Source organism: Lontra canadensis, unplaced genomic scaffold (assembly GCF_010015895.1).
Source record: "Lontra canadensis isolate GAN:19392208 unplaced genomic scaffold, GSC_riverotter_1.0 scaffold31, whole genome shotgun sequence".
Taxonomy (NCBI): Eukaryota; Metazoa; Chordata; class Mammalia; order Carnivora; family Mustelidae; genus Lontra; species Lontra canadensis.
The window spans coordinates 16,903,328-16,930,268 of record NW_022631025.1 but is presented as its reverse complement, the minus strand read 5'-3'; the positions used below and the strand labels follow the sequence as shown (position 1 = coordinate 16,930,268).

Below are 26,941 nucleotides of genomic sequence, written 5' to 3'. Positions count from 1 at the left end.
CTAGGTACATACAGCAAAAATAATAAATTTTAGTAAAAAGTTGAATGAAAAAATCCAGCCCTAATAGTACATTTTCAGTTTAACCAAAAAACAATTTTTTTTAATTAGGAAAAAAAGGGAAAACTAAGAAGCATAATGTTTACGTACATACGTACAATAAACTATATTTCAAGATGTAAGGGATGAAATTAGTGTTTATTGTGGTATAAGGTGAAGAAAACAAGAAATAGGAGGGTAATATATCAATGGATGTTTCTGTCAATATTTTATTTCTTAGATTGGATGGTGACCATTTTAAAGCAGTATTTTCTTGTTTCTAAAACAATATGCAGTAATTACAGAAAACTTAAGTGAGAAAATAAAATGTAAGTACATTTCATTCAGAGCCTTCTGACTCTTTAAGATTATAAAATTGATTTTCTAATGATCTTCATAATTTAATATTTTGCACTTAAACCTTTGACTCACCTGAAATTGATTTTTTAAAGAGTATAATTAATTCACATATTTAAATAAAAACATTAAATAAACACACAGAAATATATTGACACTTACTTAATACGTGATATCTGGGAATGCCCTGCAGATCTCATGACAATACTGACATCTGTGAAGGGCTTTGGAGCTACAAAAGTTAATAAGTATGATTAATCCCATGATGCTTTAAGCAAAAGATAAGCATTTTCTTGCAATTTAATACACATCACAATGTAGAACTAACTTATTTACTAAATCATGAGTATCAATTAAAATTACTATTTGAAAGGTCTTAATTTCGGACGCCAGGTTTTTTTTTTTAATTATCTGTATTTACTTAAAAGATAACTAATCCTTTAAGTTAGTGATTTTTAAAGTAGAAGTATGCATTAGAATCACCAGGGAAACACTGTGAAAGCAGAGTTTTCAGGGTCTTGTCCTGGACTTCCAGGTAAAAGGGCTTGGGCATGTACAATGGTCGAAAGCTTCCAAGCAGATTATCAATACCTCCTTTGATAGGTTCAGAGCCAGTGGTGTGGAGGTGGGGAGTGGAAAGCAAAGGGAGGGGGGAGGAAAGAGAAAGGGGAAGAGGTATAGCAAAGAAAGAAGGAATATGAAGGGGAAGCAGAGGATAGAACAGACGCGTCATTACATTCAGCTAGAGAATACAGGGCATTTCCCATGGTTAGAAACCACTCTGAATTTGATTTTCTTCACAATTTATTCAAAGGTCCTAGTGGCTTTTAAATTGGGGATTTACAAGTCACTAATATTTCTAAAAATTTAAATAAATATTTGTAATTAATCTTCTCCTCAGAATTCAGTCAATGCGTTGCTTAGTTGACTTACTGTAATTTACTTAGTTGACTTACAACTAAGTTGACCTTAGTTGAATACTTGTTCGTTTAATTTTCTAATGATCCCACAGAAACTAAACTTGAGAACGGCTTCATTTCGTGTTTTTATGGTAAAGTAAACCATACAGCTGATACATTTTTATGGCAATCTAAAAATACAAACACACCTGAATCCATGGTGACGGACTTGGGAGGTTTAATTGGATAAAACACAAATGGAAATATAGCACCATGTATCTGGTTTTGGATCTAAGAAAATAAAAACAGGTCAGTATATTACTATGTTAATTACAGAACCCTACCAGAATAACAAGATTTAATAAGTAGAAAGAATCAAGCAGTCCAGTTCAACAATGAAACTGAAATACTAGGTAAGAGAGACTATGGGAATGAATATATTTGGTTTATTGCTATGTTCCTTATGAACACAATTTGACTATCTTTTCAGACTCACCTGTATTCTGTAAACTTGAATTCTAAATGATGACTGATGTGCAGATGTGCTATATTCTACTTTTAATGCTGGAAGATAATTTCTTCTTATAGCTATTACATGTGGCTGCAGAATTTTCATGTTAGTACCACTAGGTGTGAAGCGAACCTGAAAAATATTCCCCACAAAACACTGAATTTCTCTGCATTTCATAATTGATTAAAATTAGAACTTTGTACCAAAAACATTAAAGATAATTAAAACAGTAAGCTAAACAGTTGACTAAATTGGATCTCTCCAATACAACTCAGAAAAAATGTTCAATTTAATCCTTAGAGCTTAGTTGTATCACTTTTTATATAAATTTACTAAAAATATTAAAGTGATAAAAGGAAAAATAATTTAAAAAGTAAAATAAGTAAAGCAACATATTGGTTTCTTGTTAACTAAGGAGTAGATCATTAGCATCTTAAGAGCAAGTCTGAGTTGTTAATACAGACAACTTATTATATGTGATAGAATTCACTGCTTTGCAAGGAAACCAGACTTTCCTTAGAGGTCACTAGTAATTCATCTAATTTTAACAGGTAAAAACTAAAACTTCGGATCAGTACTTAAAAATATTACCGGAATGTTAGTGTCCAATTCGATAACCTTATCTTCTGCAGGTGAAGATTCAGTATACTCCTTAAATTCTTTCTCTAACTTCTCAGTGTGCTTTACACTCATTGGCTTCCATCTTGCCTTCTTCTTGGGCTTTGTCTCCCAAACCACATCAGAACTTTCACATGAAAGCAAAAATCATAGTGCTAATTTATAAACATTTTCATTTTACCTGGTTTATTACATGAATTGCAAAACCTTCAGTAAAATTTATAACATCCCCAGTAATATGGAAGCACACTGCAGATTTAAAAATATGAACTGATTCAATCAATATTTAGACTTTTACTCAGACACTATTTTAGGTTGTAGGGATATTATCAGTAAACATCTTTGCCATCCTACAGCTTTATTTTAGCTGAGTGACAGATCATAAATAGTAAATAGAAAAATATGTGTTATTTGAAACAGAGAAGAGGACTCATGTATGAGGGCCCCAGGAAACCCAATATTAAGCAGCTGAGAAGACAAGGAACCAACACATGAAGTGGAGAATTCTGGGATAGAAAGAAAAACAAAGATGGTCAAGTACCCTGAAAGTCAAGACAAAGTAAAACTACCAAGAAGGGATCTGTGTGTTACACACTTAAGCAACATGAGGACTGGTCTCTGGTGATCCTGACAAGACCAATGTCATGGTGTGTTGACAGCAAAATCCTGTTGGGAGTAGTTAAAGGAAGAATGGGTAAAATAATAATTGGATATAGTGAGTATATTAAACTCATCCATAATTATTAACACTTTTGAGGAGTTTGGTTATAAAGAGAAGCTAAAAAGTGGACAGTAGGTAGGCTCAAGAGAATTTTTTAAGTTGAGATAAAGAATACCGATGGACATAACCCAAAAGAGAGCCAAAAATTATTGATGTAGGAGAGATAAAGAAGAGAACTGTGAAATCAATGTCTCAAGAAGGCAAAAGGAAATGGAATCAAATGCAAAGCTAAAAAATATTTTTAAATAGGAGCACATGTATCTATGATAACAGTGGAGAAGATGTTAGCACAGTGTGTAGGTAAAATGCTCATGGGTAGAAAGTTGTGATTTGGGGGAGTGGGTGTCTGGAAATTCCCGTCAGACTGCTTCCATTTTCTGACTGAAATGGGATACAAGGCAGTGAGGTATGAGAGAAAATGGGAGGGTTAAAATGAGACAAGGTGTGAAGTATAGTCTAAAAGGGGATGGAACAAATCTCATTTACTGAAAAATTGCTGAGAGACTTAAATACAGAATAAAAATATCCAACCACATTCTAAAACTGCTCTCTTTATATACATAAGTTATTTAAGTATTCTATTTATTAATTCCCTCTAAAATTTATATTCACTTAATAAACAGGCAGGAACAGTATATTATTCCTCATTGCACTCACATCATTTAGCATAGCAATTAGCAAATAATAAACACATTTCTTGAGAATAAAAATTTGTAAGAAAATAGTTTATAATATTCCTTTTTAAATGGCATGGATTTCATTCAATGAAAAGTCAAAGGCGTTTGTAGATGAATTTATACAGATAAACAAATTCAAACCTGTATCATATACCTTTTAACATATATATTTGACAGCTTAAACTCAAGGATTAAAACTATTATCCTGGATAATATTATCCTTTATTATACAGACTGGAATCTAGAAATGCCCTCAAAATTAGGCATTAATGTATACAAATTAATTTTACCTTAAGTATTTATGAATAGGAATATTAAAGGCATATAGAAAAGTTTTACTGGTGATGACTTAGAGGGAAATGATATATTCCATATTACCTTACTGTATCTTAAAATTAAGTGTCAAGCTCAAATTAAATAATGATTGGCTTTATTCGCCCAACAACTATTTATGGAGCATCCATACTGTATCCTACACTCTGATAGGTAGTAAGAGAAAATTAAATATTTCCTTATGACATGTTAAGAATACTTTTGATAAGCTGAATAAACATAAGACACGATTTATAAATCTGATTTTGAGATATCTTTATCTCAACAGGCAAAAAATAATCTCAAGGGCATTTTTAAATCAGCATTACCTTAGTATAATAGTCAAAACACAAAACTTAAACTGTATTATTTTAATTTTATTATCACCATTCTTAATGATTAAGAACTAATCATTTAATGTATCTAACCTTGTAATGCCAATATAGGCTACCTCCTGCTTTGTGTAGTTGTTGACGAGAGAAATTCCAACGTCTTGTAAGGCCAACACAATTTCTTGCTCTGCTAACTCTGCTTTCTCACTTTCATATGTTGCTTTGAATACCCTTGGATCTTCAGTGAATAAAATAATGCGCTGTAAGCCTTCAAAGAATGAAACTAAATAAATCGTCTTTTTCCCTGAATTTATAGGTGTCATCATATCCTAAAACAAAACCATCAAAAAAATTAAAAATTAGAGTCTTTTTTTTTTTTTTTAAAGATCTTATTCACTTGTTTGACAGAAGACAATGAGAGAGGGAATACAAGCACAGGGAGTGGGAGAGGGAGAAGCAGACTTCCCGCTGAGCAGGGAGCTCAATGGGGGCTGGATCCTAGGACCCTGGAATCATGACCAGAGCCGAAGTCAGACGCTTAACGACTGAGCCACCCAGGCACCCCAAAAATTAGAATCTTAACCAAGAGGAAATCTAGATTCCACATCTGAAAAATGAGAATTGTAATGGTAACTTTCAAAGGGTTAGACAAACTGAATGAATATTTGCATAACAGTCAGAAATTTGCATAATAAAAATCAGTTGATGTTTGCTTCTGCCATTATTATTATGAAGTAATTAATCAGGAAGACAGGTCAATTGTTACTGTTTTTTCAACATCTTAATAGAATTTAATTAGTCTTCTTTTGTAGGCTAATCAATAACACAAAGTATTATTTTCTCTGCTTTATTCTAAGACTAATCACTGTGTTATATGTTCAAAGTTGTTCATGGGGCGCCTAGGTGGCTCAGAGGGTTAAGGCCTCTGCCTTCAGCTCAGGTCGTGATCTCAGGGTCCTGGGATCAAGCCCCGTGTCGGGCTCTCTGCTCGGTAGGGAGCCTGCTTCCCTCTCTCTGTCTGCCTGCCTCTCTGCCTACTTATAGAAAAAAAAAAAAAAAAAAAAGTTGTTCAGTCAAAAATTTAATTTCCTTACAGAGCTGAACTAAATAGGATAAAAAATATCTGACACTTCAGTTGCATGCTCTATAAAGCACAGGTATTTACCACATGGTTAATTTGGCAGGAAGCCCTTATTTATAAGCATTGTATTAATATCAGGGTATTCAATTTCAATGAGAAGATAATAGCAAATGCTAATAATTAACAGTCAGTCATGAATTTTTGGTCAATGTTCTAGTGAATATTCTGATCAACAGGAAATTTTAATATACAGTAGTTCCCCTTCTCCTAGGTTCTGCATTCCAGTTTCAGCTACCTGTGGTCAACCACGTTCCAGAAGCAGATGATCCTCCTTCTGACATATGGTCAGAAGGTCAACAGTAGTCTAATACTACATCCCAATGCCTACATCTTTCATCTCACTTCATCTCACCATGTATGTATTTTATCATCTCACATCATCACTAGAAGGGTGAGTATAAAATATTTTGAGAGACTACACTCATAGGATTTTATTACAGTAAATAATTGTTCCATTTTACTATTAAGTTTTTGTTTTTATCTCTCACTGTGCCTAATTTGTAAATTAAACTTTATCATAGGTATGTATGCATAGGAGAAAAACACAGTTTATATAGGGCTTAGTACTCTATTGGTGGTTTCAAGCATCAACTGGAGGTCTGAGATGGTGGGGGGGGCATGTCATACCATACACATTCACCTTATAATGAATCTGAAAATCAGATCTCAGTATCTGCTATTAATTCAATTGTATCCTCTCACTCTCCCAAAGTCATATGTTGAAGTCCCATTCGCCAATGTGACTCTTTTGGACACAAGGCCTTGGAGGAGTTGGGGCTCTGATCCAACAGGAGGAGTATCCTGCTAAGGACATAGGGAGAGGGTGCTCAACTGCAAGTCAAGAAGAGTCCTCACCAGGTTCACCAGAACCTGACCGTGCTGGCACTTTGATTTGCTTTTCCATCTCTCAAACTCTGAGAAATAAATTTGTGTTGCTTAAGCCACCCAGTCTAAGGTATTTGGTCATGGCAGCCCAAGTAGACTAACACAGTATCTATCCCAAGAATTAATTTTTTTTTCATCTTGAATCATTACTTTAAACAAATCACACCATAGCTCAGAATCGTTACTACTTTGCTTATGTGACTACTTTGCTTATTGTTTTGCTTATGTGACAGTAATATTTTCAGAGATTTTTAAAAACATTTTATTTTTTTTATTTGAAAGAGAGAGCGAGCATGCACAAGCAAGGGAAGCAGACAGAGGGAGAAGCAAGCTCCTGATTGAGCAGAGAGCCCGATGTGGGGCTTGATTCCAGGACCCCAGGATCATGACCTGAGCCAAAGGCAAGATGCTTAGCTCACTGAGCCACCCAGGCACTCCTATCTCAAGAATTTTGAGAAAATAAAGATGAAAGAATATAATATAGATTAGAGTAGAAGCAGGTGAAAATGAACACAAATGTATAAAAGAGATCATCAAAAGAGCAAAACAATGGTTTTCTGATAGAAAGTAAGAATTAAACTGGTAAATCCTAAGTAAAACTTATCAAGGAAAAAGGAATGAAAATACAAATAATCTACACCAATAATGAAAAAGAGAATCACTATAAATTAAAATTAAACAGATGGTTATGATAAAAATATTTTTATCAATTTATTAGGAAAATCTGATGAAATAGACACATTCTTGGAAAACCTTTTCCTAAAATGATGAGCAGAAATAGGAAACTGAATTATCCTACATAATAACAAAGAAGTAGTTCATAATTTAAAACCTCCCTACAAAAACAACTACAGGCTAAGATGGCCTGGCTTCACTGGTGAATTCTGGTAAACATTCAAGGAAGAAAGCATATGAATCTTACATACATTCTTCAAGAAAATACGAAAACTGCATTTCTAAACATGTTTCAGATGTCCGCATAATCTTAAATAGCAAAATCTAGTATGGGCATTACTTTCTCATAAATACCGATAAAAGTCTGTAAACATCAGCAAGCCAATTCCAGAAACACAAGGCTAGTCTGATACTTAAAACAAGCCATACAAATCACCCTTTCAAATAAGGTGAAGTCTGAAAATCACATAATCATCTCCAGAGAGGAAAAAAAATTAAAAGCCTAACAACTGATAAAATTTCAGTATTCATTCTTTTATTCATAGACACATGTACTTTTACAAACTAGAAGTCAACCACCTTAATTTGATAATTAAACAAAACCAAAACTTCAATAAAGACACACCTAGTGACTTAATATTCAGTGTTCCCTTTAAAATGGGAATGAGATAAAACTGGCCTATTGATAAGAAGAAATTAATAATGAGTGGTAAAAATAAAATTATAATAGGGGTCAAATTAAGATGAATTTTGAAAGCCTTATATTTTTTTAAGATTTCATTTATTTATTTGTCAGAGAGAGAGAGAGAGAGAACAAGCAGGGGGAGGGAGCGGCAGTTAGAGGGAGAATCAGGTTCTCTGCTGGGCAAGGAGCCCGATGAGGGACTCAATCCCAGGACCCTGAGATTATGTCCAGAGTGGAAGGCAGACACTTAACTGACTGAACCACCAGGCATCCCAACTAATAACACTTGAATAAAAATTTCTCAAAAAGTCATTCAAAATGTTACTGGAAAATGTTTATATACATCTTTATCATTATAATAAACCACTCAAAAATAAATTCCTTAGTGGGTCCCTAAATGATCCTCACAGAAGCCACACTGACCTAAAATGACTGTCAGTGCAGGACTATATCTGTTTATGAGACAAATGCTGAAAGCACCCCCCTAAGTCTAGTGTACCTTTTATAATGTAACAGCCACAGATAAGGATGTAGCCATGACAGGGCCCCTTCTGGTTTTAAATGTTTTTGGTTAAAGTTTGAACACTGCTTTTAAAATCGTTGGCAGTTTTTTTTGTTTTGTTTAACAATATTTGGTTCTAATCCATGAGCATGGAATGTTTTTCTATTTCTTTGTGTCATCTTCACTGACACTTCACACACTCACTAAAGAGCTGTCTCCAACAGCTCTTTAACCTCTTTGGTTAGGTTTAGTCCTAGTATCTTATGATTTTTGATGCAATTATAAGCGGGATCGATGCCTTGATTTCTCTTTCTGCTGCTTAGAGAATATTAGTTTAGCAAAATAAGTCAGAGAACGACAAATACCATGTGATTTCACTCATGTGGAATTTCAGAAACAAAACAAATGGAGATAAGGGGGAAAGAAAAGAGACAAACATAAAACAGACTCTTAACTATGGAGAACAAACAGATTTGCCGGCGGGGGATGGTGAGATGGGTGATGAGGATTAAGGAGGGCAGTGGTAGTGATGAACACTGGGTATCACATGGAAGTGATGACTCACTCAATTCTACTCCTGAAACTTAAAAAGAACAAACAACAACAACAACAAAAAACTTTGGCAGTTGTTTAAAAGTACAGACATAAAACAGGCCTTATAACTAGCAAAGCTGGAAGAAAATACTTTGGGAAAAAAAAAAAAAAAAAAAAAAGGATGCTCAGAACACAATAATACTCAACCCAATACGTACATCCTTTTGTGTTACTTCACCATGGCTTTTTCCACATCTCCACTTCAGCTTTCTAGAGCCCACTGGATCAGCCCAAGTATAAAATACTGCTTTTCCGGGAGGGAGGGAATCTTCTATTTCACTGAGGGAACTATCATAAATAGTAAAAATATGCATTAAATTAAGTGCAAACATATGAATATATAAAGAACCTAAAATAACACTTGATTCTGAGTCCACTCATTGAGATTTGTGATGGTTCTGCTTAAGACTAGATTGAAAATTTTTTCCTTATACAATGAAAAAGAGGTTTTCTAAAGAAATGAGAATATTTCTTTTTTTTTTTTTTTTAAAGATTTTATTTATTTGACAGACAGAGATCACAAGTAGGCAGAGAAGCAGGCAGAGAAAGAGAGGGAAGCAGGCCCCCCGCCAAGCAGAGTGCCAGATGCGGGGCTCGATCCCAGGACCCTGAGACCATGACCTGAGCCGAAGGCAGAGGATTAACCCACTGAGCCACCCAGGTGCCCCGAAATGAGAATATTTCAAGGGAATGTTTGTCCCACTTAGAAAATGAAGAGTTTCATGTTTTGAAACTTTTTTTTTTTTTTTAACAGATTTATTTATTTGAGAGAGAGAGCACACACAGTGGGAGCGGCAGGCAGAGGGCGAAGCAGGCTCTCTGCTGAGTTAGGAGCCCAAAACTGGGCTTGGTTCCAGAACCCCGGGATCTTGACCTGAGTAGGTGCTTCACCAACTGAGCCACCCAGGCATCCCCATTTTTGAAACTGCTTTGTGAGCTTTTGTTTTAGTAAAAATGAATTGTGGGAGAAAATAATTCCAACTTTTATCTATACTAAATCTGACAAAGTTTAATTGGGAACTCTCTCCTAAGTATGGTCTTATTCTAGCAAAAACAAAATAGCTAAATTACTTTTTAAAAAATCTTAAGACATGGTATGTAAATCTAACAAATTCAATCAACTCACAAAATAATTCCCCAAAAAAACCAAAAAATTGGAGAAGATACAAACCAAGGAAATAACAGAATATAACTTTTCTGAGTTGAAGCAGTAGTTGATTCTGGGCTAAGTGAAATAAGTCAGACAGAAAAAGACAAACACTGTATGATCCCTATGTATTTATAAGAGGGATCTAAAAAGCCAAAAACAAAAAAGGAAAACATGAAAAAATCCTAACACATAGAATTAAAAAAAAAAAAAGTGGTGTTAGAGGTGGGAGGTGGCGGGTAGGGTGTGAAGTCGGTGAAGGGGTCAAAGGGTACAAACTTCCAGTTATAAAATAAACAAATCATGGGGATATAATGTACAGCATGGTGGCTATAGTTAATAATACTGTATTGTACATCTGAAAGTTAAGAATAGTAAATTTTCATTCTCATCACAAGAAAATAAAATGTTGTGGGGTGTCTGGGTGCCCCAGTCGTTGGGCATCTGCCTTGGGCTCAGGTCATGATCCCAGGGTCCTGGGATCAAGCCCACATTGAGCTCCCTGCTCAGCGGGAGGCCTGCTTCTCCCTCTCCTACTCCCCCTGCTTGTGTTCCCTCTCTCACTGTCTCTCTCAAATAAATAAATACAAATCTTTAAAAAAAATTTTGTAACTATGTGTGGTGATGGATGTTAATTAGACTTAGCTGTGGTGATCAGTGTGCAATATATATAAATATCCTATCATCATGTTGTATTCCTGAAACTAATATAAGGTTATGTCAACTACATCACAATTTTTAAAAAGTAAACTACAAATATTAATGTCAGTTTTACCCCTAAATACTTCAGTATACCTTTTTTAAAAAATAAGGCATTGTTTTACATGGCTTTAATGTCATTATCAGTGTTACATATATACATATATGTACATATATGTATATGTACATATATGTGTATATGTACATATATGTATATATGTACATATATACACACACACACACACACTTTTTTAAAAGGTTTTATTGAGAGAGAGAGCGCACTCACTCGCATATGCACATGGGCGATCACAGGCAGGGGTGGGGGGATTGAGTGGGGTGGGCAGGAGCAGAGGGAGAGGGATGCTCCCTGCTGAGTACAGAACCAGACATGGGGCTGGATCCCAGGATCCTGAGATCATGACCTGAGTCAAAGACAGATACTTAACTGACTGAACCACCCAGGCACCCCACCAGTGTTATATTCTTAAGAAATCATCATAAAGAGGCACCTGGTGGGTCAGCAGGTTAAGCATCTGTCTTTGGTTCAGGTCATGATCCCAGGGTCTTGGAATGGAGCCCCACAGGAGTCTGCTCCTCCCTCTGCCTCTCTCCCTCAAATAAATAAATAAATAACAATCTTAAAAAAAGAAATAATCACAGAGTCAATGTCCCATCACCTAAACTCTACTAAAATCAGGGGGATACCGTATTTGTGATCATCTTCTTACCTTTGATTGTACTGAACAATGTCACTCTTAGTGTGATTTATTAATAGGAAGGGAGCTGCTCCATCATGATAATCTGAAAATGTAATAACCGTAGAATGCTCAGCCAAATTAACTTCTGCTATAATACCTCCAAGCTATGAAAAAAAGAGAAAAAAGAAAAATTATTCTCTTACATGATAATTTTCCAAAGAATATTACTTAATAACATTTAATAAGACTATTCATAACTTGGTACATTTTTTAATGATTAAGAAAGCAAGTCAGGATTTTCTACTGCATATCTGGGAAACCGTGAATCTTAATTACTGTATACAGATGGGTCAAATTCCAGATGTTCTAGTATTCTAGGCACTCTAACATTCTGTTTAACAATTAAATTGTTTTATGTCTCTGTTCCTTTTTAGTAATTTTTCCCTTTACTAAAAGAAATGTTTGTTCCTTTTTGGTAAAAGGGAAAACAATCAAAGTACAGACAAAATTACAAGTATATAATAGCTTCTCTAAACACACACACACACACACACACACACACACACACACATAAAAATCACCCACCTCATTATCCAGACGCAATAAAATACAATTTGCTTGCTTGTTAAAATGTATCTTTTTGGGAGGGCCTTGATTTCTTTCAACTTGAATAAGAAGTGCATTAGAAGCATCCTCTGGCCAAAAGGGGATACACTAAAACACAAATTACATACACTTATTTACAAAAAAACAATTTTTTTATCATCAAAATATTATCATTTTAATAAACCCATCAGGATAGACTTAAAATAAACGTTTTTTAACACTGCTCTAGTTAGTGGGTTGCTTGGCTAAACAGCTATGAGCTGCCAACTTAGAGCTGGGTCACCACCTGTGGGCACGATGAGCATAGGCAGTGCTGGGTGCGAAGTTGAGGAGCCATGGTAAGCGGAGTGCTGGCGAAGAGATGTCAATGTGGTCCAGAGATCTAGAGGAGGGCTGACAAATCAGCATGGAAAAGCTGAGCTGAGAAGCAAGTGATCAGTTTAAAACAAGGGTACATACAGTTCCTAATAATCATAATCTGGTTGTGGGTATCACTTGGTAATTAAACAAGAGCCAAAGTACACGCAAATGTTGAATCGGGTCATGCACAAATCCAGAGTCCTTGAAGTCTAATAAAGGTAAAAAAGTGAGAGAAGTATCTAAAGTTCCGAGTAGGAAACAGGCTCAAAACCTTAAGGAACAACACGGACATCAGTGATCTGGAATCCAAACTAGTACAAGGAGAGACGGTCGACCCACTGAGAGAGAGAAGTCCAGACAACAGGAGTGGAAACAAAGAGAAGAGCTAAGAGAAGAGGAAAGGAGAAGCAGTGTGGCCTGTGAACTATTCTGCATACCCTGTCTTACTGTGATAGGTCCCAACCAGACCGATGACTTCACGGACTTCAGTGAAACTGTTCATGTGACACCCATCACAATGACATGGCCTGCAGCAATAGGAGAAACCTGACATTAAAGGCAAGCGCCTTAGCTTGTTGAAGCCCGCCTTATTCAACCTTAAGAGGTAACTAATGGAACTAGACATGAGACACAGTTAAGGCTCTAAGAGGCTTAGAATGCCCCCACTCAGGGCTTCTTGCAACCAAGCAGGAACTTACATGGGAAGGTCAACAGAGCAGCAATACTAACTGAAGCACCAGACTTCCCATGAGGACCTGAGAAGACTAAAAATGATATGGTTTCTTGATATTCCCAAGCCTGCCACTCCCTGGCAGCCTTGGTTTAAAAATGTATGCTAGGTTCCGTAATTTACACTGTATCGTTTTAAAGAATTATGTGCTCAAAATCTTGCCACTAGAGAAAGTGCTAATGTACATGTCTTTAGTAATAGGAAAACAGAGATCTAAGCAAGTCTAACCTATCAACACAGGCAATAATCACGAGGACACATCTCAACGTTAACCACTATAAGCCAAAACTGAAATGTAATAATTTTAAACTAGCACAAGAAAATTTATCTTAATACAAAAATGAAAACAAAAAGAAACAGAGAAAGTAAAATAAAAAATAAGTTGTTATGCAGTTGTAATTGCTTCTAATGTAAACATGAACTGTTCAAAAACAGACGCTGTAAGTCAGGTTTTTGAAAAGCTAAGGCCCAAGAATGTTATCTGCAACAGACACAGAATCAAGACACAGAGCTGCTCTAGGTAAGGGAGAAGACGTGCCAAGAAAATACCTAAGCAAAACAAAGCTGGAGTTGGTAATCTTAGCAACTAGACCCAGAGAGTTCTACATCTACAATCTTTGTAATGGCTCCCAAGTTCTGCATGACATACTGCATCTCTTGTCATGCCTTGCTCTCTACTACTTTCCCTTCTCCAGTAATACTGACCTCTTTTGCTATCCCACAAACATGCCAAAGGTTCTTCCACTTCAGGGCATCTACCCTGGCTGATTCTTCTGGCTCTAATTCTCTTTCCCCAGAGAGCCACATGGCTGGGGATTGCAGCTCCCAGCTAAAAACTTATCACATTACATCATAGGCAATTACAAAGGCCTTATCCGGCAGGCCTCACAGGGCTAAGCTGCCCCCTTCACTCAGCGTACAGCAGTCCCAAGGACCCAGTCCTTGCTTCCAGCCATGCATTTTATACATATCTGAATTCCTACCTGAGATACCTTCATTCAGACACCTCTCTATCATGGCCCATGGCAGAGACCTCTTAGAGGAATCTCCCTGCAAGACCTCTTTAAAAGAAGATAGGGAGAACCTTGAAGATGCTTTTTCTCTCCTGTCTTCAGTACTCTCTACTCCTAGGTCTTCCCCCTTGTCATCTTTCATTCCTTAGGTCCATAAACTGGAAGAGTCTCTTATTCAAGGCTCCCTTGACAGTGACACAACCCCCAAGTCTGTGCTCAACCACCTGAACCCTGATCAATGCTCTTCCATAGGGAAAGAGGAATGGGGCAGGGAGAGTTGGCACTTTCTCCAGTTTAGCCTCTTGATTATACTACGGCAGTAAGGGACTAAAGGCTTGACTGTTACTTCCATTTTGAGTTGTTGCCCTAATCAGCTACTCCAACACACGGCAACTCAGATGAGCTCCTGGCAACTGCTACTTCCCCACATTTCCTACAAGTCTGCTCAAATAGGACCTCAGTGAATTCTATCCTTGACCACCTTATATAAAATTATAGCCCACCTTGTGCTTGCCAGAATTTTCAACACTTCCTACCTGTCTTATTTGATTTCCCTGATTAGACTTTTCACCTTTAAACATACTATATATTTTGCTAATTGATTATATTAATGTTTCCACAACCACTCCCCCGCAATGAAACATGAACTACACAAGCACAGGGACTTGTGGTTCTCTTAGTAAATGTATCACAAGGCACCTAAGGAATATACACAAATATTCACTAATGAATGACCAGGCAGACTTCAAAAAAAGGTGGAACTTCTGAAATTAAGAAATACAATTATTCAAATAACTCAACTAAAGGCTTAAATAGCAATTTAGACAGAGTAAAAGTGAAAATTTATTAAAGATATACATGTAGAATTTATCCAGAATGCAGCAAAGAGAGTTATATCGCTAGAAAATAGTACAAAAAAAAAAAAAAAAGTTGAGACATGGAAGATAGAATACGGAGGTCTAGAATATGTCTGATTAAAGACCAAGAAGAAGCAAATGGAAGGACGAAGCAAAGACAATATTTAAAGAGATAATAATTGCAAATTATATAGCAATTATGAAATAGATTGATCCACAAATCTCAGAGTACAGCATCTCGAGCAGGATATGTAGAAAGAATCCCCATGTGGATGAACAGTAGTATAACTACGGAACATCAAAGACAAAAATCATGAAGGCAATTAGGAAGAAAAATGACCTCTAAAGGAATGACAGAATCACAGGAGAATTTTCAACTGAAGTAGAAACCAGAAAACAGTGGAGTAAAATCTACACATGTTGAGAAAAAATAGAAGAGAAAGAGAAATTATCATAAAAGAAAGATGACAAAAACTTTTACAGATAAACACAAACTGATGGCATTTGCCTCCAAAACGAGCTCTGAAGGAAAAACTTGAAGAATGTCAAGAATAACAATCCCAGCAGGATGGTTTAAAAGCAAGAAGGAACACTGAAAAAAAAAAAAAAAACAGCAAGCACTTCTCTTATATTCTTAGAATAAAATTTCCTCAAAAATGAAATATTCCATCAACCTCAGGCAGTCCTTCAGAAAATTCTCATCCAGAGGCTGAATAGCTAAAGATGGTGCAGAATCAAAATTTAATTCCTAAGTTACTACCATCTTTTTAAAATAACTGGCTTAACTTATTCCACAAAGGCATTCCTAATAACTTTGCAGAAAGAGTAAATAGTTTTCTACTCTTTACTGACTTTATACCTTATCCAGTCTTCTACTTCTGTATTTACACTGCTTGGTTACTAGTTGTTAAATATCTACTTTCCTCATCAAGCAATGCACTCCTAAATGACAAGGTTTAGTTTTTAACAATTAAATCTAGAGCCCGGTACAAATAAAGTGAGGAGGGGAGGTGCAATTAAAAACTTACATAGTGTTTCAGGTGTCTAACTTCAAGGAAAAATGAAAATCTAAAGAGGTACATTTTTGAAATACATCTACCCACCTGCTCCAAATCAAGAGAGAGCCATTTATCATTTCCCTGTTCAGCCACTGATATATGATATTTGCTTTTGTTTTCAATCATGTAAAAAGGAGTAAATGTCACAATTCTGGTAATGTTAAAACTGCTGAGGTCTATAGTGACACCAACCTAAAGGGAAAAAAATTAGCATTTCAAAAACTGTTCCATTATTACAACATCCTTATAAAAATTAAGTAGTCAGTACACACAGTTTAAGATAGAAGATTCTCAATGAGCAGAGAATGAACTCACTTGATAGTCCATTTTCAGGCCTTTACATTTAACAGCTCCATGACTACCAACAGTATCAATTGAAAACTGATCTGACAATTCACTATCAGTTACCATAAGCTGAACCTAGGAAAAAATATTCCAAATACATTACAATTTAGATTCCATTAAAAATTCCTACCTCAACTGATAAGTTTTTTGCTTTTTTGTATAAATACTATATTAATGCACTAAACATTTTCCCATACTAAATTCTAATTTTTTAAAAAATATTTTATATACTTATTTGTCTCGGAGAGAGAGAGAAAGAGAGAGCGAGAGACAGAGCTCAAGCAGGGGGAACACCAGGCAGAGGGAGAAGCAGGCTCCCCACTCAGCAAGGAGCCTGACACGGAACCCAATCCCAGGACCCTGGGATCATGACCTGAGCCGAAAGCAGACGCCCAACCAACTGAGCCACCCAGGTGTCCCTAAATTCTAATCTTTTTAACCTCAAATACTTAAATGTTATTTCTACCTGTTCTATAATATTCTTCAAAACTCTAAAAACTAAAAGGAGGGAAAAGAAGCTAAAGGAGAATGAAAGTTTTTTAAAAAACTTACATACCTTATTATTATTAAAAAAGTGCTTTGGTTGAAAAGAAAACAGAACTGGCTTCTTATAATTAGGTGGATGCTTTCGGTGAATTCCATCTGCCTTGTACTGTAACATCCGACTGGTTTTATTGACCATCCAGTAAGGACTATGAAATGCCACAACTGTCTGGCCAGTATTATAAGTCATATGGATAGCAATATCTAAATCAGTCTTTTCTATTTCCGTAACACAGGTAAAATTGATGAAACTAATATCTTGCTGGTTAGGTTTTATATAATATTCACTTTTCCAATCATGATTAAGATAGTCAAGTAATTTTAAATGTAGTTTGGCTTTTTCCAACTGCACAGTACAAATATGGGCTGAATGTCCTTCATTTAGAGTATAAACTTTATGTTCAATCCCCTGTAATAAAAAAAATAAGGGAAAATTTTAAACATGTTAGAATAATAGGCCCAAAAATTCTATTTAATGATTCCAAAGGTCATACACATGCTTTTGAAACACCTCTGTCAAAACAAGTCAGAAGACTTGTATTTGAGTTCTAACTCTGCCAACTGTATAAACTTCTACAAATTGAGATTTGAATTATCGTATTTATAAAATGGTATAAATGATCTACTTCAAAGGACTACTGTGAGGATAAAACTAAATAATACAAAGTAAAACTATGCTGGAACTAATCAACATTATAAAACATTGTCATTAGTAAAACATTTAAAAAATGTTATCCATTAGTGATTTTAGTTTTGAAAACTACAAAATGAAAAACATGACAGTACCCCAAAATAAGCAATCCCTACTAATTTCCAGTCTTGCTTTTAACAACGCCTCATCACCCATTTCCAATCACTGTCTATACTGTATCTTCTGTATGTCTCACAACTGTACCCTTATTAGTTCATGTCACTGTGACCTCTCTCTTTAAGAGTCTCCTAATTGCTCTTGTCCCTTATAACCTTCTCTCCCTACCATAACTAAATTGTATTCCTAAAAATTTATCATATCCTTTGGAAACTAGCAAACAAAATGTGACCTCTAAAAGGATCAAATTAAAAGTTCGATACAAATGGGACACAGACAGAACATCACCAGTTTTTCCATCATCTCTAACTTGATTCCTTCTCGTTGTTAGAACACAGGAATCTCTTAAGATTTTAAATTACTTAAAGCAAAAATTATATAAATTATTGATGACTGACATGCTAATTAATATTTCACAAAATAAGGATAGTAGTGATTCATGGTGATGTGAAAGAGGAAATAATTGGCAACCATGTGCCTGGGAGCCACTATGCAAAGTCCTTCACATGTATTATCTAATTTTATTTCCCCCATATCCCAACCATGCAGCTTTTATTACTATTCCTACTTTATAGATTAGGACAAATGACTTAAAAAGATAATACAACTTGTTTAAAGACATAAAGCTAATAAAATGAGAGCTAGGATTCAATCTCAAATCTATCTGAAAGCGAGGTACAAATTGTTAACCACTATGGTACCTGCCATACATATGGAAAATTGATAACCTTAAACCATAGATATGTTAACTCCCTCTCAATTTATCAGACAAAACCTAGCATAGGAATAATATAATGTAGGGTTTTTTTTCCTAGCTAAGTCTATTATTTGAATATTAAGACTAATTCACATACTTGTTGCAGAAGTTAGTGTCCATCTTTTAAATATATAACAAATGAGATGTACGAGTACGGAAAAGATTTTAAAGATATATACAGGCCTACCAGAGACACTGAGGGTTCCGTTCCAGACCACAATAAACCAAATATTGCAATAAAGCAAGTCAAATAAATTTCTTGGTTTTCCAATGCACATAAGTCATATTTACACTGCACTGTAGTCCAGTAAGTATGCAATGGCATTATGTCTAGAAATCAATGTATACACCTCAATACTTCATTGCTAATAATGTTAACCATCATCTGAGCTTTTATCAAGTCATAATCACTGATCATGAATCATAACCATTAAGAATGAAATGTTTGAAATATTGTGAGAATTACCAAAATATGATACAAAAACATGAAGTGAGGAAATACTGTTGGAAAAACGGTCCTGGCAGACTTGACACAGGGTTACCACAAATCTTAAATTTGTAAAACACAGAGTTTCTCTGAGAAGTGTGATGAAGTGAGGTATACCTGTATTCTAAACCTGAGATGCTATCTTTATTTGTACATTTGACTTTCAGATGATGTAATTATAGGCAAATTTTATTAGCTCTATTTTCTAAATTTTCCCACAGAAATATATATCATTTTCATAAATGATTTAAAAATGGCATATCACCTTTGTGCATGTAATTTCTATTCAATTTAGTAACCCGATTTCTATGGTAAATCAGTGGAAAAAATAATATATTTTTAAAAACCCCTTTTTTTATAATGATGGAAACTTTTTTTCCATGTGAAAAACATCTAGACCACCCATTCACCAGTACTATCATTTTTATGAGAACATTAAAACACTGTTTTATTGTTCATAATTTTAAATAACTAAAGCTACAAAATCAAAGACAGGAAGGCATTAAAAAAATTCTAGAATACCTCTATATAATAAGCAATTTTATAAGGAAGAAGATTTCGAAGCAGGATAGGTGGCCACAAATGCATTATGTATGGTAAGTCCCAGCCATCTTCTGAAAACACTGACAGAGAAGCCAAATCATCTTTTTCTGGGACAACATGAATGATAAACGGTTTCTTAGCAGCATTTTTAGATCTACATTTCCTCTTTAGAAAAGTGCCATCATTTTTTATAATTTCTTCAAAGTCAATTCTTTCACACCCTTGATAGTCTTCATCTTCTGGCTTCAGAGAAAGGGGTGATCTGTATAAAGGATGAAACAATATGCTTTAAAATCCTTTAAAAGAAAACATAAATTAGGTGATTACTACTTTGGAACAATGAAATTACATCACTCCCTGCACTTGTAATAAATTTTTTTATAGTTTCATATTCTTTTTGGAAATAGCAAAAAAAAGACCAGTAAATAGACACTGTCATCCCTTAACTTTCTGTAAACTAATCAAGTTATTTGGCTCTTAAGAGGAGAATATTTTTCTTACAAACTTACTATCTTTAAAGTTTATAAGATAATAACTGGTCTCCTACAGAAAATATGTAATTTTATAGATCATATATGCAAAGCAAACATACAAATACCTTTTAATTTGCACATTTAACTTAAAAATGTTGGCTTTCCTGAATATGTGGTCCTCACAGGAAATACATGTCATGACTGAATTCATAAACTAAAAACACATTTCCATTAAAAAAACCATCACAGCATTTCAATGTTAATCAAACAAAAGCCTTTAATAGATATTTAATTGCTGAAACACTGGGCACAGTTGCAGAAGTGGTTGCAAGAAGATAGTGATAAAATCATGTCTGATTAATTCTTATATTTAAATATCACACTCTGCTTACATTTCAATTATATTTTAGGTTTAATCATTTTTCAAACCTAACTTGTCCAAATGTAAACACTTAAATATATTTATACTTGTAAAACCATTCATCTATGATTGTGACAGTATCCCTTACAAATCAACAACGGTCCATACTACCTCCAGCCCAGATTTTGTCCTAAGCTCTAGTCCTAAAATCTTAAATATCCATTACACACTACTATAATGATGCCTGACAGTGATTTAAATTCACTAGATTGAACTCTAAACAGTCCATATCCATTTCTCTGTGTGTCCCTTTTCAGGAACTTCCAACTACTAGCACTCTGGACGATGAAAAAATATTCGACTTTTCCATCTCCCTTGACATATACATAAATCTAATCATCTGTCAAATCAGTTATCCGATTTAACCTATTTTGTTTTTTACATTTTCTCTGTAATTTTCATTCTCTTTTCCATTCTTCTAATACTTAAAAACTTAATTTTCCTCAGGAAACAAACTGAGGGATGGCTGGAGGGGAGGGGAGCCGAAGGGATGGGGTGGCTGGGTGATGGGATATTGGGGAGGGTATGTGTTATGCCGAGTGCTGTGAATTGTGTAAGACTGATAAATCACAGACCTGTATGCCTGAAACAAATAATACATTACAGGTTAATAAAAATGAAATAAAACAGAACCACAAAAAAACCTTAATTTTCTCCAAATTAAACCAATGTCAATAAACTCATCCAGATTATCAAAACCTTTATTGGACCCATTATTTACGAACGAGAAGGTAAAACTGGAAATGAACAAATGCGTAAGTTCTTCTTTACTCTGTATTACAGAGATCCCAATCAGGTGGGGGATGTAATGTTAAAAGATAACTAGCACATTGTGACAGGTACAAAAAAACATATGTACACAGCAGACTGAAGGCAAGAGAGTATAGTAAAGTCTTAACAGACAGCTTCAGAGCTTTTTGCAGAGGCGACAATTTTGCCAAAAAGCCTTATTCTGAAGAGAACACCTGAATTAGAAAAATATGACAGGTTAAGGGAAAGTTTAAGAAATGGATAGGAAGAAAACACAAGAGGTTCTCAATGAGAAAGAAGAGCTTTTAGAACGAAAGGTCATGAAACAGAAGGACACCAAACGTTCTGAGAGAATAAAGAAAAAAAAATGATATATAAGATAAAGGTAAAATTGACATTAAAGGGGCAAGAAACTGAGGGAGCAATACCTCAATGTGAACTTAAACTATGTATCAAATGTTCTGATCATCCTGCAACTATTCTTTTTTTTTTTTTTAAAGATTTTATTCATTCATTTGACAGAGAGAAATCACAAGTAGGCAGAGAGGCAGGCAGAGAGAGAGGGGGAAGCAGGCTTCCCGCTGAGCAGAGAGCCCGATGTGGGGCTTGATCCCAGGACCCGGAGACCATGACCCAAGCCGAAGACAGAGGCCCAACCCACTGAGCCACCCAGGTGCCCTATCCTGCAACTATTCTTTACAGACACATACAAACCCTGTGCTTTCAGACCTCCTTACCTTTGTTCATACAATTCCTTCCACTTAAGATTGCCTTTCTTTGCTAATCTGCATATTATTATGTTTGACTTTTAATTCATGTATCTCACCCAGGAGTCAATCAGTAACACTTGCTTTGTTTTTTGTGATTTTCTGTTAACACCCTCTCCCTACAATCCCAGTTTTCTTCCTTCTGTATTTACATAACGCATCAATCTCTCAAAATCACAGCCATGCCCAGTTCATCTTGGCATCCCACAGTAGAGCCTTATACACAGCAGAACACCTGACAAATATCTGTTAAATGAATTAAATTCAAAGATTAATCTATTTAAATTCTCCAGGGAAAGGAAGCCATTATATAAGCATACCTAGATCAAAGAATTGGATTAGAAACACATCTAATGTGAGATACAAACTGGTTCATCACTAATAATCCTAATTAAGATTAATTATTTCCATTTGACAAATTAATATTTAGCCTTGAACAAGAAAGTATAAAGATACTCCTAAGTTTTCTCTTCTATGGATAGAGTCACAAAATTTACAGCAATACTTTATTAAAAATAAAGTGAAATGCCATTAAGTTTTCTCATTCACGGATGAAATAAGTATACACTTCTTCACAGAAGTTTTGAAACTTATTCTACATGCAATCTTTTATTTTTTTATTAATCTGTGCATCATCAGGCTTACACACTTCACAGCACTCACCATATCACATACCCTCCCCAATGTCCATAACTATATGCCACCTTTAATCTAGTCTTGTAACCCACCAAAAATCCTTCCTAGAATAAGGTCAGATGTAGTAAACAACTACATTGTTGTTCTAGTCTTGTAACCCACCAAAAATCCTTCCTAGAATAAGGTCAGATGTAGTAAACACCTACATTGTTGTTCTCGCAACAATAACATTCCTTCCCACAGGAGATTTCAACTGAGGGTTAGAGGTATAAGTAATCAAGTACTCATTAGAACTAGCAGGTCTACTAACTGAAAATATGTGCCTGTAACTGCTAGGCTGCTCTGTAAGCATCAGAGAGCTAATCTGGAACTGTGGACAAGGATCAGATGAGAGGCAGAGGAATTTCAGCACAGCGTGCAGTCCTGCCTCTGTCCTTCTGCAGCACAGGTCTGGGCCAGGCCTAGTGTGTGTTCTGAAATGGTACTTAGACAAACTATAATGCTTATTTTCAGGAAGATAGTATTTTCCAATAGAGTTCACTATCCCTGAAAGAGATTATTTTCAAACCTGATTAAATATCCAGAATATTTGTTTGTCATGATATTAATCCTATAATTTTAGGACTAGCCCATCATTAGCATATTATAAGAATTTTACATATAAGATTTTATATCCAGTTTAATTTTTAGAAGATTGATGTATATATGTCACAATTTACAGTATAATTCTATCACTGAACAATTAATATGTAGGTAAAAAGAAAAAATGTTTTCAAAAGGGATTTTTAAAAATTCCATTGCAAAACATTTGAAAAGTAAAAATCACTTCATAATAGCTGTATATAAATCCAAAAGCTACCAATCATGCTCAACTGAACATTTTCTAAAAATCATATATAAATGATTTTAGTTATGGCAGCTATACAATAAGCATGTAATAATTGTATTTACTAGTAAAACACACAGGCACCCTGAAACTTAAGTTAGACAAGTTATTAACAAAACAGATTTGATTTAACTTTGATCACTTAGAGACAAATACCCCTACAAAATCATAAACTAAAAATTCCATAAGACACTTTAGAGCAAATAAAAAGATAAAGAAATAAAAAATCACCGGTAAGATGTTAATGGTAGGTTGAATTCACTTCCAGGTGAAGCCGTTCCCAATAATGTGTTCCCTTCATAAACACAAAGTGGGATTGAAAAATGATTTTTAATCTGAGAAAGAAAAACAAATCATACTTAGTACCATTAATCTAAGAATCTAAAGATATTTTTTAAAAATCTCATCAAAATATCCCAACAAAGAAACTAGCAGGCAATACTTATTTTGCTTATTTATAGAAATAGGAAAAGAAATAAACACACTATTACTTATCCTAAAAAATACAAGGAAGGTCACCACTTTTATAGAAAAGGTGAGTCAAAACCAAAACTTTAAAAATCCTAGAAGGAAGTAAAGAAATATGTTCTTGATCTTAACTTCTTGAGGAAAAAAAATAGAAGAATTCATGGGAAAAAATACTGTATCAAAATTTGAAATGTCTGTACGACAAAATTTGAAAAAAGGCCACAGGCTGGGAAATGAATGCCTTTTTACTTCACTGCTGTATGCTGCTCATAAGATGATATACTCTCCACGCACTTTGGAGGATATCTCATCCATCACATGAGCAGCATATAAAAATGATGTAAAGGGTAACATCACTTTGACTAATATATATTATTAGATAAACGTCCAAACAGTTATATTTACCTTTGAAAGGGATAAAAAGAAACTGGTTAAAAAAAAAATTTCGTATTATAATATCTTAGTAAAATCTTGTTTTTAAAAAAATCATACCAAAATGGAAAACATGCTGAGAACTAAGAACTGATACATGGGTAATCCTAACTATACTCTATGTCTAGATAAACTGTTTGCTCTAACTATTTGAAGCAAAAGAAACACATTTAAGTTTCTATAAATAGTACCTCTAAGAAATTTAAAATTAATGTGTAACTATTTAAAAAATAAATCAATAGAGAAAGTAGCCCAAGAGTCATCTTTTAAAATCGTTAACTGCAGATCAAAAATGAAAGAGAAGAATTTCTGCTTTCAGCCATGAGGGAATAACAGAGACCAGATAAACCTTCCCAACATAGACAACTAAAACACAGGGGGAAAAGAACCCACGTTAAACAATGGTTTTCAGAAATTGGGCAGCAGCCATCACAGAAAAGAAAGAAAAAAATTAAAAAGAAACCACAAAGATAAGTCCTCAGATTGCCCCAATTTGCTGCCTCAAGTTTCTACACTACAGTGTAGGAGAAAAAGAGAAGTTAAACAGAGCCCAGTCAGCTGGAGTCAAACAGATAGGAGAATTTGGGGGAAGCCAATGTTTCTTAAACTCACAGCACACTGAGGAGCGAGGCACATGGAGAGTCAAGAGTTGCAGATTCAAGAGTGTCCTCCGTTGTCAAAATTTCACATTGGTACTGACTGGAATATGCACAGGAGTAAACTATCAAAGGTTAATAAAGATGGACACGAGCCCGCCCTTAAGAGCTCTCCAGGGCAGCGCAGGGCTCCTCCCACAGCAGATCTGAGCAAACCTTACTTATCACCGTGCACCCACTTCCATGTTCTCCTGCAACAGGAGTCCATTCCAAGCGGTGTCACTATCCTGGCATTGTGCAAGGAGACCCTACAGAGCCAGCATCACTTCAAAGGGATTGAGTATGACCAGGAGAGGGGAAATAAGCACAGACACCAGTTTGACTACAGCCTCACAAGTGGGCCAGGGGCAGACAATTGATCTGAATGTGGGCTCCACCCACCAACAAAAGCTTCGTGGGGGACAAAATAGGGAGAATGCCCTACAATATGGTGTGACTACAGCTCTGGCAAAAACCCGGTATGAACCAACTTAACTTCAAGGTGGCCCCCAGACTGACCCACTAACAACACAGGGACTAAACCCTACCCACAAAAAAGGCAGAGAGTCACCGTAGACAACTGAACTGAAGGGAAATGCAGCTCAGCCACACAGCAGGCCATATACAACACACACAGGACACAGCCCTGAAGTGCCACATTCTGGGTAATAGGGGACATTGCACTGCAGGGCACTACAGCATCTCTTTTTCATAATGCCACTACTTTCAAGATCAGGAGACATAGCTGACTTTCCTAACACATAGAAACAGACACAGATTATTAGACAAAATGAGCAGACAGAGGAATAGCTCAAATGAAAAAACATGATAATCCCAAGAGAGCTAAATAAAATGGAGATAATATGTCTGATAGAGAATTTAAAGTGATGGCCATAAAGATACTCACTGGACTTGAGGAAAGAGAGGAAGGTCTCAGGCAAACCCTAAAAAAGGTGACAGAAAGTATTAAAAAGAACTAGAGATGAATAACACAGTAACGGAAATTAAAAATATATTAACGGGAATAAATAGTAGACCAGAGGAAGAACAGATCAGTGATCTGGAAGACAGAGCAATGGAAAGCAATCAAGCTGACAGGAGAGAGAAAAAAGAATAATATAAAATGAGAATAGGAGGCGTCTGGGTGGCTCAGTGGGTTAAAGCCTCTGCCTTCAGTTCAGGTCATGACCCCTGGGTCCTGGGATCAAGCCCTGCATCGGGCTCTCTGCTCGGCAGAGAAGGGGAAGCCTGCTTCCCCCTCTCTCTCTCTGCCTGACTCTCTGCCTACTTGTGATCTCTGTCTGTCAAATAAATAAATAAAATCTTAAAAAAATAAAATAATAAAATGAAAATAAGTTAAGGGAATTCACTGAAATGGTCAAGCACAATAATACATGCATTATAGGGACCCCAGAAGAAAAGGGAAAGAAAAAGGGGCAAAAATTTACTTTAAGAAATAACAGCTGAAAACTTACTGAATCTGGGGAAGGAAACAGATACCCAGATCTAGAAGGTACAAAAAGCCCCCAACAAAATCAACCCAAGGAGGTCCACAACAAGACACTCAGTAATGTAAATGGAAAAAATAAAGAGAAAATCTTAAAAGCAGCAAGAGAAAAGAAAACAGTTAAATATGAGGGTAAGCCGATAAAGCTATCAGCTGATTTTTCAGCGGACACTTTGCAGACCACAGAGTGGCATGATAAATTCAAAATGCTGAAAGAAAAAAACGTTGCAATTAATGAATACTCCATCCAGCAAGACTACCATTCGGAATATAAGGAGAGAGAATTTCCCAGACAAACAAAAATTAAATGATTTCATCACCAGTAACACAGCCTTATAAGAAATGTTAAAGGGAACTCTTTTAGTACGAA

At 35.4% G+C, this 26,941-nt stretch overlaps 1 protein-coding gene across 5 annotated transcripts in view; it reads right to left on the bottom strand.

The window, feature by feature from the left end:
• The window catches only part of VPS13A (vacuolar protein sorting 13 homolog A), a 229,371-nt gene that overhangs the window by 39,965 nt on the left and 162,465 nt on the right, over positions 1 to 26,941 (bottom strand). For all 5 annotated transcript variants that reach the window (XM_032866682.1, XM_032866681.1, XM_032866680.1 and 2 more), the window contains exons 46-58: positions 23,761 to 23,864; positions 19,576 to 19,858; positions 17,015 to 17,410; positions 16,429 to 16,533; positions 16,159 to 16,305; positions 12,075 to 12,203; positions 11,520 to 11,653; positions 9,104 to 9,233; positions 4,560 to 4,792; positions 2,395 to 2,548; positions 1,789 to 1,935; positions 1,502 to 1,583; positions 556 to 625 (exon numbers count right to left, since the gene is read on the bottom strand). In XM_032866682.1, the coding sequence (XP_032722573.1) occupies positions 556 to 625; positions 1,502 to 1,583; positions 1,789 to 1,935; positions 2,395 to 2,548; positions 4,560 to 4,792; positions 9,104 to 9,233; positions 11,520 to 11,653; positions 12,075 to 12,203; positions 16,159 to 16,305; positions 16,429 to 16,533; positions 17,015 to 17,410; positions 19,576 to 19,858; positions 23,761 to 23,864 (2,114 nt within the window). The remainder of the gene's footprint in view (positions 1 to 555; positions 626 to 1,501; positions 1,584 to 1,788; positions 1,936 to 2,394; positions 2,549 to 4,559; positions 4,793 to 9,103; positions 9,234 to 11,519; positions 11,654 to 12,074; positions 12,204 to 16,158; positions 16,306 to 16,428; positions 16,534 to 17,014; positions 17,411 to 19,575; positions 19,859 to 23,760; positions 23,865 to 26,941) is intronic.